Here is a 14,942-nt window from a genome sequence, read left to right on the forward strand (position 1 = left end):
TTTATGAACCCTCTGTTCTGTCATTTTGATGTCAGTTACTTGATCTTGTAATTGAACTGTTTTGTTTTACACATTGATGCAGTCTGATGCACTTTAAACAATATGTCATCACAATATGTTTGTAGATAACTGAGTCATAGCCAACTGGGCACCTATCAAACTCTCAGGTGTGTTGTAATTCAGACTTTCTTGAAGTCAGTGACGGTCAACTTTTTGTTCCCATTCATAAGGTGTTTCAACATGGCGACCGTAAACAACAAATTATAAATTTTTTTTTTGACAATTATTTAAAATACTTAGATGAAAATGAATAAATAGAACTGAAAATTCTTCTAGTTCTATCAGACTAGTGCCGACCTGCATTCTACTAGCCTGACCGAATTTTTACTAGTGTTTGGGCATTAGGCTAGTGCTTTTGGTGCACACTGATAAACATTCATTTTACTTAAACATGAACGTAGATTTGATATATTTTTATGTTTTATTTTTTAGAATTGTAGCAAGTGACTTTTTAAAAAATAAAAACATAGGTTTTACATAGTAAGTTTATTTCAATCATGTTCAATACTATTTTCAACAAGACAAAATGAAATTTTGGTTTATGATCCCCCTATAAACAATTAGTTTGTCAGTGCAGTGATTATCACAAATTTACATTATGGAAAATTTTATGAGTTCAACATTTTAAAAACATTTAAATAAGGTAAAATCAACCCAATCACACAAATTATTCTATGGTAGTGACTATACTTTTTTAACACAAATTTACTTAAGGCCTAGATAAATAAATTGTGTGTTTCCGTTTCCCAGACCGACCCTAAAATAAGGGTGCAACGATAAACCGTGTGACGGTATATCACGGTACATTTTTCCACGGTTCAATTCACGATACGCTAAACTGATATCGCGGTTCGGTTCAATCGGTCCAGAATTATCCGTTTTGTCCGTTTTATTTCCTTCTTTACTATTTCAAAATGGCTTCCGCGCAAAACGTGAGGTCGCCGATAACGCATTTATGGCAGTTTAACTCATCTCCAGCATCTTACAGACCTCAGAATTAACACGGAGAAGGACTTAATGTGATTATAAGTTATAGATGTTAAGACAAATGATAAACCCTTTAGATCTTTAAAGGTATTCTTTGGTAATACACGATATTCCATCACGTGTGTATTTCGATGAAAATTCGCTGTCTTGTTGACTAAAACGTATTAACACAAGAAATATGACAACTGGTTTTCTACGTAAATAAAAGGAATAAAAGAATGAATGTCTTCCTTTTTCATTCCAATTTAAAAGGAAGATTATTAGGAGAGGTCCCCGTAGTTCCCTGTAAATGTTCATCATTGGTTTAGAATGTTGTCACAACTCAAAGATCTACCTAACAATCCAATTCAAGTTAACAAAATGTTATTTTAATTATTATTAAAAAATATGAACATTTTGTATAACCCTGTCAAGTTTTAAAAAATATGATGACAAACTTGAAAGACTTTTTAACCTTGTCATGTATCGTGATACGTATCGTATCGTGAACTGAATACCGTGATACGTATCGTATCGTGAGGTTAGTGTATCGTTGCACCCCTACCCTTAAATATATGAGCCGACCCTAAAAAATTTATCCGCAGATACCGGTATCTTTCCCAGGAGTAAGCTATTCCAGTTTCACTATTAGAAATCCTTATTTCGATCATTATACACATTAATCAGAAATGTTTTGACAGTGATTTTTCCAGGGGAAAATTGGTAGCGTGCTTGCCAATAGAATATTCAAATAAATAAAATGTTTCCTCTACCTACCTACTCTATTTTTTCTCAGATTGGAATAGGAAGCACTATTTATCTTGGCCTAATGGAGCTTTAGAATAACAACATTTAAAAAGAAAATGAACCCCAGAACTACAATAGTAAAAAGGGATATTGAGCCTTAATTTAGAGGAATTATCTTCTTGGCAAAAAATGTCCTGGGGGGTGAAACATCACAATGTGAAACATCTATTTGGGCAAACTGTCCTACGTTCGATTTTTAGCTCTACTGGTCCGAGACCAGAAGAGGTTATGCGATAGTAAGGTGTCTGTTGTTCTGTCTGTAAATAATTCTCCAAAGTGCTACTTCAAAAGTTTTGGACTATTTTCAATATAATTTGGTACATAAGTAGAATTCACTAAGATGCATAATTATGTGTATTGGTTTTTGATTTCAATAAATGGTGTTGCTATAGTTACAAAAAAAGAAATTTTTGTCAAGTTCTTTTAAAATCCCACTCAACCTACAGTTCTAGTCCGACTTCCATATTACGGTACTTGGCACACTACAGTAAGATACATAATTCTTTATTTTGCTTTTTGATTTTGATGAACAGTGTTGCTATGGTTTCTAAAAATAGAAATTTTTGTGAAATTCTTTCAAAATGCTACTCCTTTTACAGTTTTGTCCAATTATGTTTCCCAAATGAAGTTTTGGAACATATTGTTTTTGCTTTTCAAAATTTCTTCTCTGGTACTTTTGTGTCCGTGAGTGTTCTTGGAAACTACTTATACAAATTGAGATGAAACCTTTTGAAGGTTAACAGGCATGTTTTGTAGAAGGAAGGTCATTTCGCGCACACTTGCATGCACGTGCGCGTGCAAGGAGTGAAATGATTGATGCAATTGAAAAAAATTTCACATTCCTAATTTTAGATGATATGTTTTGAACCTTATTATATAAACATATATTAGTGGTGTAGACAAGAACACATGGTTAAATTAGCAAGAAAGCATGCACATGTGTTCTGATTGTCTGACACAAAAAATCTCAATAACCTTCTTGTTTTTTGTCATAATACTTTGAAATTTAAAACGTACTCATACATAAGGAGGTTCCAAATTAAGATGTATATGAGATATCATGAAAAATTGTGTGCATGCACGTGTGCTGCAATTTGATTGGTTTAAACTTTAAATGGCTGTAACTTTCTTAGTTTTCAACAAAACAGGATAAAATTTCGAAGATAGGTAGGTATAATGGGTTCCTATAGGTGATGCTATCAAAATTGAATGCTAAGAACGTCCATGAACTTGTGCTGAATTCTAATTGACTAATACTTATATGGCTGTATCTCTCATAGTTTTTAATGAAAATGTTTGAGATTTCTTACATAGTATTTATTATGAGTCTTGGGGAAGACATGAGAAATATCTGGAAAACAAGGGTATGAGTGAGCTATGAAATCTGATTGGTTAATACTCAAAAGACTATATCGGGTGTTATTTCTTGATTAAATATTTCTGAAAATAAGATGTAGATTTATTACACAAAGAATTGCCTAATTTAATAAAGGGGCCCATAAGGGAGTGAGGGAGGGTGTACTGGTAAGTCTAAGTGCTACCTTTCTCTACCTTTTTTAATTTACTTAAAACCAGTAGAGCTACTGTCTCATCAAAGACTTCTGGATTGAGGGTGCTCTTATACATTTAGGTTTATTGAACCCTGTAATCTTTATTTCTAGTTGCCTGAAGGAGTAATGCTTTCCATGTAGGTGGTAATTATTTTGTTGCTGTTGTTTTCTGAGCTTCATTACCAATTTGACATTAAAAATCATTATGCATTGTTTTGTACTGAACAGAAAAATAGGAAAAATAATTCTTCCTAAATCTAAAGGTGAGGTATTTGCAAGAATGTATAGTATGATCAATGATGATAGCTACTTTCAATGTTGCTATTATATATATATATATCATGATGGTAAATTTGTCTAGAGAGCTTTGCTGATTAAGAATTGAATTAAATGTTGTTTGTTATTACAGGAGTCTGGAAAATAATAATAGGAACTTCTATATTAGCCTTTGTGTTCATATTTTTCCAAAAACTGTTGATATTATTAGTAGTACAAAGCCATTCTGTTTTAGAGAATTTATGACGTTTGAAAATGTTACATAGTACTTAAAATATTTCTAGCATAGTAATCTTGTATATAATATTTGATTTAATCTGATTTCACTTAATTTTTATTCCCCGCCATGAATTTAGCCATGGCATCGGGGCTCGACATTAACACTTGTCCAGTACCAGTGGAAAAAAAATTGAGGACAAGTGAATATTGCTGGGCACTTTTTTGATTGGACAAGGGCTTTTATATTTAAAGAAGTAATTCAAATAATAAAAAGAACGACTGGTGAATTGTTTATCTGTAGTTCAAAGATGGAAGCAGTGCATGAAAAAAAAAATTGTATCCCGATCAATCTCTATATAATTGAGTCACACTCAATCGGGATCAAAGTTCACTAATTGCGTACTACTTTCAATTTTAAATTGCAAAGGGAAAAGGCATGAATCTTAGGAAGTTTTGATTCTCCAGATCCAGCACAATTTCACTTGTGTTCATTTTTGTTGTTGACAGAAAGTCTAGATAAAATTTTGTTTTAGGCCAAAAAAAATTATGTTTGTTTCCTGTAACATTCCTAAAAAATCAAGGGTTGGTCAGGATTTTTTTTTTTATTATTATTTTTTTATTTTTTGGCTAATGAATAATAGGGTCAAACATCCCCAGACTCAATTAACCAGGTGCGATATTTACAGCGGACACCCAGCATGGCGGTAGAAAACGACTTCTAAAAGTTGTGGGGGAAATGCTTGATGTTACAATAATGATTACTCTTTATATTTAAGATAAATGTTGACTAGGTTGGCATGTTTTTTTTTTTTTTTTATCTCAAATAAAGTTACAATTTAATTTTTTGTATATAATGAAGTGGCTGATTGATCAAACGCAGATTTTGCTGAGAAAAAAAATCCACCTGGGGGTAATTGGTATGGGTCGGTCGGGTTACAGGAAACAAATGATTTTTTTTAGGCCTTTTGTTTTTTGTAATTATCAGTAACATCACAAATGAATCAAGCATAATGGACTTTTTAAAAGTAATGCAGTGCTGTTGTTTTCAAGTTAACAATATTTTTTTTTTACCTTGACCTTTCCTTTGACCATGACCTCACTTATCAGAAATTTGTGTTGAGCTCAGTTTTACAGAAATTATTCAAGATTTTTTTAATGAAATAGACAAAATATTTTTATGAAACTTCATATGCTGATAAATACTGATGAGAGGTATTCAACTGCATAAACACTTTTTGACACTGACCTTGACCTCACTTATCAAAAAATGTGTTTGGCTCAGCTTTTTAGAAACTATTCAAGATTTATTTCTTTTCATCAAACTTCATATAATGATAAATATTGATGTTAGCAGCTGTTCAACTACATCAACAGTTTTTGTCCTTGATCTTTCGTTTGACCTTGAGCACCATTTTTATCAAAATAAGTGTAGTCTTGTAGATATATTGCAAGTGCCCGGGTTTTTAGATTTCCCTGCAAATGCAGTTCAAGAACAACTCATATGTCATGGTCCAATAAACAGTACTGTAAATGTATTATATATTTGGAGGAAATTGATTTTTCAGCAAGTTCGTGAAGATTTGAGTTTGTGAATTTCTGAATGTGCATAATATGAATGTATGTATAAAAGACATTTGTGATGTACTTGATTTGATGAAAGCTCCTTTCTGCCAAAGGTGTTTAAAAAGAACACACAGCCAAATATAATACGTTAACAGTATTTATAAGCGATTATAAACAAAATGGTGTCAATCAATAACTGATGAAGTATTGTCAAAAGAAACCTTTTGTGAATTTTCATGTAGCATTGCAGCTAAATAGAGTAGTAGGTAAGAAAAAACTGATAAGTATTTTTATGCAAAGGATAAGCAATATGAAAATTTCAGCTAGCTTTAAGATATACACGCTATATAAATGCAATTTCTTATGTGAAACAAAATGATTAAATGAATTGAGAAACATGATGTGTAATAAAAAAATAATTACTTTCCACAAAGTTTTACTAAATAAGTTGTAATTACAAAACAATTAAGCAAGATCTGCAATTAAAAATTCAGCCTATTCATGAATATTGATGAAGGAAGTGCGTAAGCAATATATAGACATGCATGTCCCCGGGAAATCATAGACAACTAGGTACATTGCATTTTGACTACGATTTCGAATAAAAGTTAATATCTGTCATTACAGAGTAGATGGTTAATACTGGTTGTTTTCAAAGATAAGTATCTTTAAGCATAAAACGTATGCCATCCATATCAAAGTTATTTTGTATACCAAACAGCCTACCTCGTTTTCTTGATGCCATTTTTGTTTATCAATCTAAAAGTAGCGATGGTGTCACATGATGCATGAATTTAAATAGAGGCATTACTTTCCTAGTAGGATATTAAAGAAATAATTATAATTTGAGATCTTTATAATGCATTCATTTCCAATTGTGTAATTTACAATATTTTCGTATCTTTATTTGGTAAACAAAATAAATAAATTTCCAACTTTATTTTTAACTGACGCAAGTTATAGCGTGTATATCTTGAAGTTGTTTTTTTTCATCTGATCACAAGAAATGAATGCAGCTTTTGATAGGTAATTGATATTTGTGCCATTACTTTAGTACAATTTAGATGTTTTCAACTAAGTTCATTTGGAAAAAGAAAAATAGGCCCAACCTTACCTAGTGTGGCTGTAAATTTAATGAATATGTTTAAAACAGTTCCTTCTGTAGTGTATTGTATGATATCAGGTTTACTGTTATCTGTGATTAGACAGCTTGTATATTCTATGTGTATTCAATTTCAAACTTACTATAAATGAAGTATTTTAATGTTGACCTGTTTTGTAAACACACCCCCCCCCTCCCCCCTAATAAGTCTCCTTTGAGCACTAGTGAATTTACACGAGATGCTGATGCATTCATAATTAAATAGAATGCTGTTTTCCAGAAGATTGTTAAGCCATTAATTACACATTAAAATAGTCTACAGATTTTTGTGTTTGCCCGATCATGACAAGGAGCACATGGCAGTTGTAATCGGTCGACAAAGGATGCTTACTCCTCCATGGCACTTGACCCCATAAAAGCCATGGCTTTGCAATAATTTGACTGTGGTTATACTGCTCTTGAGAAAAGTTTAATTAGTTTTTCATATTAAATCTTCAACTCTAAAGGTCCACCTTAGGCCCAGGGTTATACAAGTTAATTTAGGCAGATGTATTGTTAAAAAATACATAAAGTAAGTAAATATTAGATTAAGGAATTCTGATTGAATTAAAAGAAGTTGTATATTTTTTTTTTTAGAAACCTGGTGATGCCACGTAAAAGGAACTGGCGCATGGCATTGGCAAAGATGGGGAACCAGAGTCGTGCCAGCAATGACAATAGACTCGTGGATACTAGCCACGTAAAAAATAGTACAAAGGACCCAACAATTGACGTAACAGATGACGGACCTTTGAGACTCGTGGACACTAGCCACGTAAAAAATAGTACAAAGGACCGGGGGGATACTGCCTCCTTAAAAAGAGTACTAGATTTGCCTTCGGGCGCCAGTAACATTGCAAATTTGCCTTCGGGCGCCAGTAACATTGCAAATTTGCCTTCGGGCGCCAGTAACATTGCAAATTTGCCTTCGGGCACTATGAACTCTGCAAATTTTCCTTCGGGCACTATGAACTCTGCAAAATTGCCTTTGAGCACTATGAACTCTGCAAATTTGCCTTCGGGCACTATGAACTCTGCAAATTTGCCTTCGGGCACTGTGAACTCTGCAAATTTGTCTTCGGGCACTATGAACTCTGCAAATTTGCCTTCAGGCACTATGAACTCTGCCAATATGTCTTCTGGGTCTCTGAACTGGGATAGTTTGTCTTCCAGCGTAATAATTTCAAACACATTACAAACAAATTTCATGAACTTAGAAAATATGGCTTCTTATCTTAAGAATACTGACAATTTTTCTTTAGATACAAAAAACACAACTGAGTGTTCCTGTTGCTCTGAACAGTCTACATACGAGTCTTTAATGGAGAAAAATTTGTCTGTGACAAGATTATTTGGGACAATAAATCAAGCAAGTAATTTATTTCCAGCTTTTTCTAGAGGAGTTCAGTGCACATGTAATGCTTTGATGTCCATCATTTTGCAAAATGTGTCAACTTCAGCAGAACTTGATGAGGTGCTTTTTGCTGGGGATTATTTATTTAGAGTCAGAATTGCAGAATTACAATCAACTGTTCAATTTGTTTCAAAAATGCTACAATTTCAAGAACTTCCAAAGTTTGTTAATGTGCATGACAATGAGTATGAAATATGCTATTTTGAACAGATCTATGGAACAGTGACTCATATAGATTGGGATCAGTCATGTCAAAGTAATAATTTGAAGGAAGGCATTGAGAAACTCTTTACAAGATACAATCAAGGATTAATTATAGTTGGAGGAATCTGTTCTGCAATATATATGGATGACATGAGCTGTCCTGTATTTTTTGATTCACATTCTCATGGAAAAGATGGTCTTTCATGTGCAGATGGACAGGCTGTAAAAATCACTTTTGGAAATATTGATCAACTTGTGGATTACATGTTTGCATTTTATCAAAGTTGTAATATTTCAATGATAAGCCAGTTTGAGATTCAACCAGTGTCTGTAACACAAAAAACAAGTGTTTCCATTTCAGGAAGTGAGAGACTTTCTTTAATTGACAAGTATTTTGAGTTTCAAGAGAACATGTCTAGAAAATGTACCATTTCTGAATCATCACACGGAAGTAAGAATGAATATATGAGAAACTATATGCGGAAAAGGAGGGAAAACTCGCAGAAAAGAGAGAGGGACAAAGAAAGTACTTTAAGAAGTATGACCAAAGCAAGACAAAGTAAAGAATTTAAAGAGAAAGAACTGGCTTCCAAAAACAGTTTCAGAAAAAATCCTGAGACAAAGAAGCAGGACAGAGAAAGTTCTTTGGAAAGTAAAAATAAAGCAAGAAAAAGTAAAGAATTTAAAGACAAAGAACTTGCTTCCAAACAAAGGGTCAGAGAAAATCCTGAGACAAAGCTCAAGGATAGAGAAAGTACCTTAAAATGTATGAACAAGGCAAGAAAAAGTAAAGAATTTAAAGACAAAGAACTTGTTTCCAAACAAAGGGTCAGAGAAAATCCCAAGAGAAAGCTCAAGGACAGAGAAAGTACCTTAAAATGTATGAACATGGCAAGAAAAAGTAAAGAATTTAAAGACAGAGAACTTACTTCCAAACAAAGGGTCAGAGAAAATCCTGAGACAAAGCTCAAGGACAGAGAAAGTACCTTAAAATGTATGAACAAGGCAAGACTAAATACAGTATTTTGTTTAAAAGAAAGAGAAGCAAAGAAAAAGAAGAGAGACAATGTACAGCAGCTTGAGAAGGAACGGCTTTGTAAACAGCACAGTAGAAGAAATTACAGAGAAAAAGAAAAAGAGAGTGAAAGAATTTCTAAAGCTAAAAGGAGGCTTGATGCAGAATTTACAGACCATGAAAACAAATTAATGAAGAAAAGGTGTCATGGTAATTCTTTGGAAGATTGCATAAAGAAATTTCATGAACAAGTGAAAATTGGTCCAATTTATGTGTGTACATGTTGTCATCAGACTTGGTTTTTGAAAAGCATAGTCAATCTAAATACAACTAATCTTAATGCTAGCAGTAAAAGTATTTGTACTGGCTTAAGATCTGTGGATGGTATAGAATGGCTATGTTTAACCTGCTTATCAGCTCTAAGGGATGGGAAAATTCCAAGACTTTCAGTTAAAAATGGAATGAAATGGCCTGATAAACCAGATGCTTTGAATTTACACCCATTGGAAGAGAGGTTGATATCTCAACGCATACCATTTATGCAAATTAGAGAATTACCAAGAGGAGGTCAAATGTCAGTCAAAGGAAATATTGTAAATGTTCCAGTTGATATTCAGCCAACTGTAAATGCCCTTCCGCGACAAATTGATGAGCATGTGACTATAGCTGTAAAATTAAAGAAAAGATTATCTCACAAATCAGCATGCTTCACAGAAAATGTTCGTCCAAATGTGGTAATAAATGCTTTACAATGGCTTATGAAAAATAGTGAGTTGTATAAAAATTCAGGTATAGTGATAGACCATTCTTGGAGAGGTGACATTGAAAAAAGTAACGAGGAAACAGTACAAGAACTGATAGGATCTTCAAATGATAGAGATGATCGTGAATCTGAAGGAAATGATTATGGTTTTTGTGAAGTTTCTTCAGATGATTGCATTCAAGGCAATTCTGATACACTTGTTGATGAAGCAGACTTTGATACAAATAAACTCTATGTGTTTGCCCCTGGAGAAAACCAAAAACCAGTAAGTTTATTTACAGATAAAGATGCAGAATATCTCTGTTTTCCGACAATATTTTGTGGTCATCGGAGAACTGAAAGTGAGGAAAGGGAAGTTCCAGTACACTACAGTGATATTGCAAAATGGGAGTTGCGCAGTGTTGATAGACGAGCAGCACAATCTGTACCGAACATCTTTTTTAAATTGAAAAAAATTCAAATTAAGCAAGTTAGTGATAAAGTTAACTTGGCATTGAGGAGATGTAAATCAGAGGGTAAGAAAATCACTGCTGAACAAGTTTTAAATCCAGCCTCTGCAGAAAAAATTGTAAGATTAAATGAAGGGTATTATATATTCAGAACCCTTAGAAATTCTCCTGCATATCTTTCATCTAAAAAGAAGGATGTGTTTGCCATGATAAGGCAGTTGGGTCTTCCAACCTGGTTTATTTCTCTCTCATCAGCTGATACCAGATGGCAAGATCTGCTAAAAACATTGGCAACACTAGATGGAAAAACCCTGTCACAAGAAGAACTAGAGGATTTGAATTGGAATGAAAAATCAAAACTAGTTAAACAAGATCCAGTGACGTGTGCAAGATTTTTCGACAACCGAGTTCAACTCTTCATTAATACCTTTCTGAAGAGTCCTCACAATCCTCTTGGTGTTGTTACTGATGTGTTTCGAAGAGTAGAATTCCAAAACCGAGGTTCGCCACATATTCATATGCTGGTATGGACAAGTGATGCTCCAAAGCATAAAGAAAATAGCAATGAGGAAATTGAAGCTTATGTAGATGAATATGTCACATGTGGTTTGCAGGAAAATAATCCTCAAATGAAGCAGCTTGTAGAGCTTCAAGTACATAAACACTCAAAGACTTGCAAGAAAGGTGGTAAATCTGTCTGCAGATTTGGATTTCCATTGCCACCTTTGCCCAAAACCATGCTTCTTGAACCCTTGGATGCTGATATTGAGCATTATAGAAAGATATATTCTGATATTCAGAAGAAAATGAATGATTACAAAGATGGTTGCAGTTTGGACTATGATTCCTTCTTAGAGACTGTTGTAGAGATGTGCGAGGATGAGTATATAAAATGTATTCGAGCTTCATTGAAAGGTCCCAAAATGTTTCTCAAGAGAAGTCCATCTGAAATGAGAGTGAATTACTATAATCCATTAGTGCTAAAGGCTTGGAATGCTAACTTAGATATTCAGTTTGTACTTGATCCTTATGCCTGTGCCACATACATTGTTGCTTACATCAGCAAATCTCAAAGAGGAATAAGTGCAATGCTTGATAAAGCATCTCAAGAAGCTGCAGAGGGAAATATGGATCTTAAGCGTCAAGTTCGACATATTGGAAACAAGTTCCTAAACTTTGTTGAGGTCAGTGCACAAGAGGCAAGTTACTTGATCCTTCAGATGCCACTTACACAAGCTAGTAGAGAGGTTGTTTTTATAAATACCTCACCACCTGAGGACAGAGTTTTCTTGCTCAAACATCAAGATGAACTGAATGAGTTACCAAAAGACTCAACTGATATAAAGGCAGATGGTATGATACAGAGATATGCAAGAAGACCAAAACAACTAGAAAATTGGTGTTTAGCTGATGTTGTTTCTGTTGTTTCTTTCCCAAAAGAAATGCATAAAGATGTACAGGAGGAAGTGAATGATGATAACCCAGAAGAAAATTCTCAAGAAACTTTTTTTACTGATCAGGATGTGTTAGTTCATTTAAAAAATGGGGTTAAGATCAGAAGACGAAAAAACAAACGAGTTATTAGATATGTAGGGTACAGCCAAAAGACAAATTCTGAACAGTATTACAGAGAAAGAATTCTTCTTTTTCTGCCTTGGAGAAATGAGAATACTGACCTGCTTGGTGGTTTTCAAACTTATGAACAGCACTACAGGCAACAAGCATGTATAATACAAGTGAAGCAAAAACAGTATGAGCATTTTGTGGATGAATTAGAACAAGCTCGACTTCAAGCTGAAGAAGATCTTGATAATATGGAGACAGTAGCACCAAATACAGAACATGCTGAGGCAGAAGATGCAGAGATAAGTTCTGAACCATCAAAGGAATTTGTTCATTTTGATCCTGATACAGTTCAACACAGAGATTTTGATATTGGTCCAGAACTTGGCTTGTCTTCGAAAGTATCTGAAACAGAAATGAGTGCTGTCCGCATTCCCGATGAACAGTATTATAAACTTTTGCAATCCCTGAATACAAAGCAGAGAGAATTTTACAATCATGTGACAAACTGGATTCAAATCAGAGATGAACCATTATATGCTTTTCTTACTGGTGGAGCAGGTGCAGGAAAATCGGTGGTTATTGATGCCATTTTTCAAACATTACACAGAATATTGTACTCAAAAGAAGGTGAAAACCCAGATGATATTAGAATATTACTTTGTGCTCACACTGGAAAAGCTGCATACAACATCAAAGGGACTACTATTGCTTCAGCATTTCACAGAAAAATGTATCAAACTCAGCAGCACATGAGTGCTGATGAATTGAACTCGTTTAGGACAAAGTACCGAAATTTGTCAGTTGTGTTAATAGATGAAATTTCAATGGTAGGGAATAATATGCTGACATTCATAAATGATAGACTTCAGCAACTTACTGGTAGAAAACAAGATTTTGGCGGTATAAGTATCATAGCTGTTGGTGATTTGTATCAGTTACCACCTGTTGGAGACAAGTGGATTTTCAAAGACCTTTCTAATCCAGGTCAGAGTTTAGCAAAAAATTTGTGGCATGAGCATTTTCACATGCATGAATTAACTGAAATTATGAGACAAAAGGATGACCTCAGATTTGCAGAAATGTTGAATAGACTTCGTGAAAACAAGATGACAGATGAAGACAAAGAACTCATTACTCAACGTTTCATCAGGCAAGACTCTGAAGTCTACCCTAAAGAGGCACCTCATCTGTTTATTGAGAACAAGTTTGTTGATTCTTTTAATAACAATCTGATAGAAAACCTTTCAACAAATAAAGTAAATGTAAGAGCAGACACAGACGTGTTATCCCAGACAAAACTTTCTGCATCATTGAAATTAAAACTACTTCAAAACTTGCCTGAAAACCCAGCATCTACTGGACAATTAAGAACTAATTTGGTTATTGCTGTAGATATGCTCTATGACATATCTGTAAATCTTGATGTTACAGATGGGTTGACAAATGGTGCTTCATGTGTTGTGAAATACATTGAATATCGACAATCACTATTAAGACCTGCCATAGTATGGGTTCTCTTTGCTGACTCAACTATAGGTATTTCAAGAAGACATCAATACAACCATTTGTTCAGCACAGATGTTAACACTACATGGACTCCCATATTTGAAGCTAAAAGAACATTTGTATATAACAGGAAGACCTTTGAGAGAGTTCAATTTCCACTTCAACCATCTGCAGGAAAAACAATCCACAAAGCACAAGGAGCAACACTTTCAAAGGCAGTAATCAGCTTAGCACAGACAAAGCAGCGCAAAATTCCTCATATACATTATGTTGCCCTTTCAAGAGTAAGGTCACTTGATGGTCTATTCATTCTGGATTTCAATGAAAAAAGTCTTTCTAAAGATGAAAATGTTGATAAAGAGATGGAAAGATTGCGAGAAAATAGATTGCAGCTCTCATACACACCACTTTATTTGGTATGTAAAGATATCAAATTTTTGTTCAACAATGCAAGATCTCTTCACAAACACTTCTTAGATATAAAATCAGAACCAAGTGTTTTAGCTGCAGATGTTATTGGTATAGCTGAATCTTGGCTTTGTGAATTGGATTCTGACAAAGACTTTAATTTGGAGGGATTTACAATGTTCAGAAATGATGCAAATTTTTCCCAGACCAGATCACATCATGGCATTGTCATATATCTGAGGAATCAATTACAGTGTGTGACATACAACTCTTATTATACTTCCAAATCTGTTGAATTTTCTGTTATTTCCATTATGTCATCAAATACTCCAGTACAGTGTGTAGTTTTATATAGACAGCCTTCTTGTCCTCTTCAACTATTTTACAATACCTTGAAGAACAGGTTGCTTCCATTTGTTGACAAAGATCAAAAAATTGTGATGATGGGAGATTATAATTTCGATTTAAATACTGGTCAGTATCAACATTTCCTAAACTTTATGAAAGAAAACTTTGGTTGTGAGCAAGTGATAAGCACTGTAACCACAAAAAACAAGACACAGTTAGACTTGATATTTACCAACTTTACTGATATTCAAACAGATGTTCTTCAGGCTTATTGGTCTGACCATAATATGATTTATTGTGCAGCAAATATGACTTAAGCTAGCTAATGATAGAAGTGCATATCAGTTGTATTGTATTGTCCAGTATTAAAAAACCCTCTAAAGCACAACACAGGCAGTTTGTAAATATTTAGTTTCCAGTGGAAGCTAAATATTTACAAACTGCCAAGAGTGGTTAGACAAAACAAGGGTTGCCACTCATCATCTACCTTATGAAAGTTATTTGCCCCAATAACTCCCCAGTCTGTTTAAAAAATATATGTACATGTATATGATTTTAAAATTCACATAGGCTTGCTTACTAGGAAGTTATTGGGACAAAATTGTGTTTCAAAATTTTAATGCCCATGAGATGGAATTATTTAGTATATGTATGTTATGTTTGCAACCTTTCAAAAAATGGGTGAAA

General features: G+C 33.9%; 1 protein-coding gene across 1 annotated transcript; it reads left to right on the forward strand.

The window, feature by feature from the left end:
- The first annotated feature begins 6,447 nt into the window (after positions 1 to 6,447).
- On the forward strand, positions 6,448 to 14,572 carry LOC133198057 (uncharacterized). Its single transcript, XM_061334210.1, has 3 exons — positions 6,448 to 6,467; positions 7,180 to 7,357; positions 8,207 to 14,572. Exons 1-3 carry the CDS (start codon positions 6,448 to 6,450, stop codon positions 14,570 to 14,572), a joined length of 6,564 nt encoding a protein of 2,187 aa, XP_061190194.1.
- The last annotated feature ends 370 nt before the right edge of the window (positions 14,573 to 14,942 follow it).

This window comes from Saccostrea echinata, unplaced genomic scaffold (genome assembly GCF_033153115.1).
Source record: "Saccostrea echinata isolate AGI-Se365-2 ecotype Australia unplaced genomic scaffold, CSIRO_AGI_Sech_v1 ptg000033l, whole genome shotgun sequence".
Taxonomy (NCBI): Eukaryota; Metazoa; Mollusca; class Bivalvia; order Ostreida; family Ostreidae; genus Saccostrea; species Saccostrea echinata.

Coding starts and splice junctions, on each gene's coding strand:
- LOC133198057 (XM_061334210.1), top strand. CDS start 6,448: ATGAATGCAGCTTTTGATAG. Junction 6,468..7,179: donor ATGAATGCAGCTTTTGATAG/GTAATTGATATT, acceptor TTTTTTTTTTAG/AAACCTGGTGATGCCACGTA. Junction 7,358..8,206: donor GACTCGTGGACACTAGCCAC/GTAAAAAATAGT, acceptor TATTTTGAACAG/ATCTATGGAACAGTGACTCA.